Genomic DNA, 6,943 nt, shown 5'->3' with positions numbered 1-6,943 from the left:
CCCTCCTCTCTCTCTCCCCTCTCTCTCTCTACCCCCTCCTCTCTCTCTCCCTCTCTCTCTCCTCTCTCTCTCCTCTCTAGGAGGTTCGTAGGAACACATTAATAAAGGATGGTATGAGGGAGCAGGTCATCCCCAGTCTCTAACTCCTCTCTCTCTCCCCTCTCTCTCCCCCTCCTCTCCCTCCCCTCTCTCTCTACCCCCTCCTCTCTCTCTCTCTCTCTAGGAGGTTCGTAGGAACACATTAATAAAGGATGGTATGAGGGAGCAGGTCATCCCCAGTCTCTAACTCCTCTCTCTCTCTCTCTCTCCCCTCTCTCCTCTCTCTCCTCTCTCTCTCCCCTCTCTCTCCCCCTCCTCTCTCTCCTCTCTCCTCTCTACCCCTCCTCTCTCTCTCTCTCTCTACCTCCTCTCTCTCTCTCCTCTCTCTCTCTACCCCCTCCTCTCTCTCTCCTCTCTAGGAGGTTCGTAGGAACACATTAATAAAGGATGGTATGAGGGAGCAGGTCATCCCAGTCTCTAACTCCTCTCTCTCCCCTCTCTCTCTACCCCCTCTCTCTCTCCCCCTCTCTCTCTCCCCCTCCCTCTCTCTCTCTCTCTCCTCTCTCTCTACCCCCTCCTCTCTCTCCCTCTCTCTCCCTCTCTCTCTCCTCTCTCTACCCCCTCCTCTCTCTCCCTCTCTCTCTCCCCCTCCTCTCTCTCTCTCTCCCTCTCTCTACCCCCTCCTCTCTCTCTACCCCCTCCTCTCTCTCTCTCTCTCTCTCTCTCTACCCCCTCCTCTCTCTCCCCTCTCTCTCTCCCCTCCCCTCTCTCTCTCTCTCTCTCTACCCCCTCCTCTCTCTCCTCTCTCTAGGAGGTTCGTAGGAACACATTAATAAAGGATGGTATGAGGGAGCAGGTCATCCCCAGTCTCTAACTCCTCTCTCTCCCCTCTCTCTACCCCCTCCCCTCTCTCTCTCCTCTCTCTCCCTCTCTCTACCCCCTCTCTCTCCCCTCTCTCTCTCCCCTCTCTCTCTACCCCCTCCTCTCTCTCTCTAATCCCCCTCTCTCTCCTCTCTCTCTCCCCCTCCTCTCCCTCCTCTCTCTCTCTACCCCCTCCCTCTCTCTCTCTACCCCCTCTCTCTCCCTCTCTCTCTCTCTCTCCCTCTCTCTCTCTCTCTCTCTCTCTCTACCCCTCTCTCTCCCTCCTCTCTCTCTCTACCCCCTCTCTCTCTCTCTCTCTCTCCTCTCTCTCTCTACCCCCTCTCTCTCCCTCTCTCTCTACCCCCTCCTCTCTCCTCTCTCTAGGAGGTTCGTAGGAACACATTAATAAAGGATGGTATGAGGGAGCAGGTCATCCCCAGTCTCTAACTCCTCTCTCTCTCTCCCCCTCTCTCTCTACCCTCTCTCTCTCCCCTCTCTCTCTCCCCCTCTCTCTCTCTCCTCTCTCTCTCCTCTCTCTCTACCCCCTCTCTCTCTCTCTCTCTACCCCCTCCTCTCTCTCCTCTCTCTAGGAGGTTCGTAGGAACACATTAATAAAGGATGGTATGAGGGAGCAGGTCATCCCCAGTCTCTAACTCCTCTCTCTCTCCTCTCTCTACCCCCTCCCCTCTCTCTCTCTCTCTCCCCCTCTCTCTCCTCCTCCTCTCTCTCTACCCCCTCCTCTCTCCTCTCTCTCTCTCACATTAATAAAGGATGGTATGAGGGAGCTCTCTCTCTACCCCCTCCTCTCTCTCCTCTCTCTCTACCCCCTCCTCTCTCTCCTCTCTCTCTACCCCCTCTCTCTCTCTCTCCTCTCTCTCTCTCCCTCCTCCTCTCTCTCTCTCTCTCCTCTCTCCTCTCTAGGAGGTTCGTAGGAACACATTAATAAAGGATGGTATGAGGGGCAGGTCATCCCCAGTCTCATCCCAGTCTCTAACTCCTCTCTCTCTCTCTCCCCCTCCTCTCTCTCCTCTCTCTCTCTCCCCCTCTCTCCTCTCTCTCTAGGAGGTTCAGTAGGAACACATTAATAAAGGATGGTATGAGGAGCAGGTCATCCCCAGTCTCTAACTCCTCTCTCTCTCCTCTCTCTACCCCCCTCCTCTCTCTCTCCTCTCTCTACCCCCCTCCTCTCTCTCTCCTCTCTCTCCTCTCTCTCTCTCCTCTCTCTAGGAGGTTCGTAGGAACACATTAATAAAGGATGGTATGAGGGAGCAGGTCATCCCCAGCCTGGTTGAGTCCTGGTACCAGATCCTCGGGGCCTATCAGCAGTCTCACCCTGAGATCACCTGTCAATGTCTGGAGGTAGTGGGGGCATACGTCTCCTGGATAGACCTCAGCCTCATCGCCAACGACAGGTACGTCTGTGTGGTCAGTCTGTGTGGTCAGTCTGTGTGGTCAGTCTGTGTGGTCAGTCTGTGTGGTCGGTGTCTGTCTGTGTGGTCAGTCTGTGTGGTCAGTCTGTGTGGTCAGTGGCTGTCTGTGGTCAGTCTGTGTGGTCAGTCTGTGTCTGTGTGGTCAGTCTGTGTGGTCAGTCTGTGTGGTCGGTGTCTGTCTGTGTGGTCAGTCTGTGTGGTCAGTCTGTGTGGTCAGTGGCTGTCTGTGGTCAGTCTGTGTGGTCTGTCTGTGTGGTCAGTGGCTGTGTGGTCAGTGGTGTCTGTGTGGTCAGTGGCTGTCTGTGTGGTCAGTCTCTGTCTGTGTGGTCAGTGGCTGTCTGTGTGGTCAGTCTGTGGTCAGTCTGTGTGGTCAGTCTGTGTGGTCAGTGGCTGTCTGTGTGGTCAGTCTGTGTGGTCAGTCTGTGTGGTCAGTCTGTGTGGTCAGTGTGGTCAGTCTGGTGGTCAGTCTGTGTGGTCAGTGGCTGTCTGTGGTCAGTCTGTGTGGTCAGTCTGTGTGGTCAGTCTGTGTGGTCAGTCTGTCTCTGTGTGGTCAGTCTGTGGTCAGTGTCAGTCTGTGTGATCAGTCTGTGTGGTCAGTCTGTGTGGTCTGTCTGTGTGGTCAGTCTGTGGTCAGTGTGTCTGTGTGGTCAGTGTCAGTCTGTGTGGTCAGTGTCTGTGTGGTCAGTCTGTGTCTGTGTGGTCAGTCTGTGTGGTCAGTCTGTGTCTGTGTGGTCAGTCAGTGTGGTCAGTGTCAGTCTGTGTGGTCAGTGTCTGTCTGTGTGGTCAGTGTCTGTCTGTGTGGTCTGTCTGTGTGGTCTGTCTGTGTGGTCTGTCTGTGTGGTCAGTCTGTATGGTCTGTGTGGTCAGTGGCTGTCTGTGTGGTCTGTCTGTGTGGTCTGTCTGTGTGGTCTGTCTGTGTGTCAGTCTGTGTGGTCAGTGGCAGTCTGTGTGGTCAGTGGCAGTCTGTGTGGTCAGTGTCTGTCTGTGGTCTGTCTGTGTGGTCAGTCTGTGTGGTCAGTCTGTGTGGTCAGTCTGTGTGGTCTGTCTGTGTGGTCAGTCTGTGGTCAGTCTGTGTGGTCAGTCTGTGTGGTCAGTCTGTGTGGTCAGTGGCAGTCTGTGTGGTCAGTGTCTGTCTGTGTGGTCAGTCTGTGTGGTCAGTCTGTGTGGTCAGTGGCAGTCTGTGTGGTCAGTGTCTGTCTGTGTGGTCAGTCTGTGTGGTCAGTCTGTGTGGTCAGTCTGTGTGGTCAGTCTGTGTGGTCAGTCGTTTCATTCTCAACCAGGATTCCTATGGAACACCGTTTTGGTCTTTGTGTGTCCAAAAATATACATTATTTGACGTGAAGCTTGTTGACCAATCAGGACCTGAATATGACATAATAATGTGACGCATTCATACATTTTTTACGTAGTTTTTACACATTGATATGACGATCCCTCGTATTTCATATCACACGTACAGTATGCTACGATGCTGGTAAAGTTGTCTCGCGCAGGTACCAAGCTAAAGCTAGCTAGGTAGTAAGCTAAAGCTAGCTAGGTACCAAGCTAAAGCTAGCTAGGTACCAAGCTAAAGCTAGCTAGGTACCAAGCTAAAGCTAGCTAGGTACCAAGCTAAAGCTAGCTAGGTACCAAGCTAAAGCTAGCTAGGTACCAAGCTAAAGCTAGCTGTGGTACCAAGCTAAAGCTGCTAGGTACCAAGCTAAAGCTAGCTAGGTACCAAGCTAAAGCTAGCTAGGTACCAAGCTAAAGCTAGCTAGGTACCAAGCTAAAGCTAGCTAGGTACCAAGCTAAAGCTAGCTAGGTACCAAGCTAAAGCTAGCTGGTACAGTCTGCTAAAGTAGCTGGTACCAAGCTAAAGCTAGCCAGGTACAAAGTAGCCAGGTACCAAGCTAAAGCTGCCAGGTACCAAGCTAAAGCTAGCCAGGTACAAGCTAAAGCTAGCCAGGTAGGTACCAAGCTAAAGCTAGCTAGGTACCAAGCTAAAGCTAGCTAGGTACCAAGCTAAAGCTAGCTAGGTACCAAGCTAAAGCTAGCTAGGTAATAAGCTAAAGCTAGCTAGGTACCAAGCTAAAGCTAGCTAGGTACCAAGCTAAAGCTAGCTAGGTACCAAGCTAAAGCTAGCTAGGTACCAAGCTAAAGCTAGCTAGGTACCAAGCTAAAGCTAGCTAGGTACCAAGCTAAAGCTAGCTAGGTACCAAGCTAAAGCTAGCCAGGTACCAAGCTAAAGCTAGCCAGGTACCAAGCTAAAGCTAGCCAGGTACCAAGCTAAAGCTAGCTAGGTACCAAGCTAAAGCTAGCTAGGTACCAAGCTAAAGCTAGCTAGGTACCAAGCTAAAGCTAGCTAGGTACCAAGCTAAAGCTAGCTAGGTAATAAGCTAAAGCTAGCTAGGTACCAAGCTAAAGCTAGCTAGGTACCAAGCTAAAGCTAGCTAGGTACCAAGCTAAAGCTAGCTAGGTACCAAGCTAAAGCTAGCTAGGTACCAAGCTAAAGCTAGCTAGGTACCAAGCTAAAGCTAGCTAGGTACCAAGCTAAAGCTAGCTAGGTACCAAGCTAAAGCTAGCTAGGTACCAAGCTAAAGCTAGCTAGGTAATAAGCTAAAGCTAGCCAGGTACCAAGCTAAAGCTAGCCAGGTACCAAGCTAAAGCTAGCCAGGTACCAAGCTAAAGCTAGCCAGGTACCAAGCTAAAGCTAGCCAGGTACCAAGCTAAAGCTAGCCAGGTAATAAGCTAAAGCTAGCTAGGTAATAAGCTAAAGCTAGCTAGGTAATAAGCTAAAGCTAGCTAGGTAATAAGCTAAAGCTAGCCAGGTACCAAGCTAAAGCTAGCCAGGTACCAAGCTAAAGCTAGCCAGGTACCAAGCTAAAGCTAGCTAGGTACCAAGCTAAAGCTAGCTAGGTACCAAGCTAAAGCTAGCTAGGTACCAAGCTAAAGCTAGCTAGGTACCAAGCTAAAGCTAGCTAGGTACCAAGCTAAAGCTAGCTAGGTACCAAGCTAAAGCTAGCGACCCCAGAAGTTGCGGTCAAACAAATGATGGTTTATTACCAACGCGGTATTGTAAACACATCGTTCGTGGCCGCTGTTGCAGACTTCTTTGTTCAGCTTTGACAGAGCTACTGTATCTCTTTGACACGCAAAGACCCAAACTAATCAGGATAGATAATAATAAGGTATGTGATGTAGATATGTACATGAAGGTAAAGTGACTAGACATCAGGATAGATAATAATAATAATAATAATGTATTTGAGGTAGACATGTACATGAAGGCAGGGTAAAGTGACTAGACATCAGGATAGATAATAATAAGGTATTAGAGGTAGACATGTACATGAAGGCAGGGTAAAGTGACATCAGGATAGATGATAATAAGGTATTTGAGGTAGATATGTAGATGAAGGTAAAGTGACTAGACATCAGGATAGATAATAATAATAATAATAATTGAGGTAGATATGTACATGAAGGTAAAGTGACTAGACATCAGGATAGATAATAATAATAATAATAATGTATTTGATGTAGATATGTACATGAAGGTAAAGTGACTAGACATCAGGATAGATAATAATAATGTATTTGAGGTAGACATGTACATGAAGGCAGGGTAAAGTGACTAGACATCAGGATAGATAATAATAAGGTATTAGAGGTAGACATGTACATGAAGGCAGGGTAAAGTGACATCAGGATAGATGATAATAAGGTATTTGAGGTAGATATGTACATGAAGGTAAAGTGACTAGACATCAGGATAGATAATAATAAGGTATTAGAGGTAGACATGTACATGAAGGCAGGGTAAAGTGACATCAGGATAGATGATAATAAGGTATTTGAGGTAGATATGTACATGAAGGTAAAGTGACTAGACATCAGGATAGATAATAATAATGTATTTGAGGTAGACATGTACATGAAGGTAAAGTGACTAGACATCAGGATAGATAATAATAAGGTATGAATTCAGACCCATTCCCCTTTTAGTAAGTTACAGCCTTATTCTAAAAATGATTCAATTATTTTTTTCCTCATCAATCTGCACACAATACCCCATAGTGACATCACAATACCCCATAATGACATCACAATACCCCCATAGTGACATCACAATACCCCATAGTGACATCACAATACCCCCATAATGACATCACAATACCCCATAGTGACATCACAATACCCCCATAGTGACATCACAATACCCCCATAGTGACATCACAATACCCCCATAGTGACATCACAATACCCCCATAGTGACATCACAATACCCCCATAGTGACATCACAATACCCCATAATGACAAAGCGAAAACAGGTTGTCTAGAAATTTTGAAAATGTATTACAAATAAAATACAGATGCCTTATTTACAGTATTCAGACCCTTTGCTATGAGACATTTGAGCTCAAATGCACCGTGTTGAAACTCATCAGATGTCGCCCTTCTCCGTCCGCTCCTTCCTGCCATCAGTGGTCGTTGTGTGACGGTCCAGGTTTATGAACCAGAGACTAGATCAGATGACTGGTCCTGGACCAGTGTTAAACCAGTGTGTTCCTCTCCCTCCAGGTTAATGAACCAGAGACTAGATCAGATGACTGGTCCTGGACCAGTGTTAAAC

General features: G+C 48.4%; 1 protein-coding gene across 1 annotated transcript in view; it reads left to right on the top strand.

Annotated features, from left to right (window-relative positions):
* The window catches only part of LOC127918135 (exportin-T-like), a 46,808-nt gene that overhangs the window by 13,433 nt on the left and 26,432 nt on the right, over positions 1 to 6,943 (top strand). The window contains 1 exon segment of the mRNA XM_052501363.1: positions 2,128 to 2,312. Coding sequence (XP_052357323.1) covers positions 2,128 to 2,312 — 185 coding nt within the window.

Source organism: Oncorhynchus keta, unplaced genomic scaffold (assembly GCF_023373465.1).
Source record: "Oncorhynchus keta strain PuntledgeMale-10-30-2019 unplaced genomic scaffold, Oket_V2 Un_contig_1335_pilon_pilon, whole genome shotgun sequence".
NCBI classification, from domain to species: domain Eukaryota; kingdom Metazoa; phylum Chordata; class Actinopteri; order Salmoniformes; family Salmonidae; genus Oncorhynchus; species Oncorhynchus keta.
Note: the sequence above shows the minus strand (reverse complement) of the source record. Positions and strands in the feature narration are given on the sequence as shown.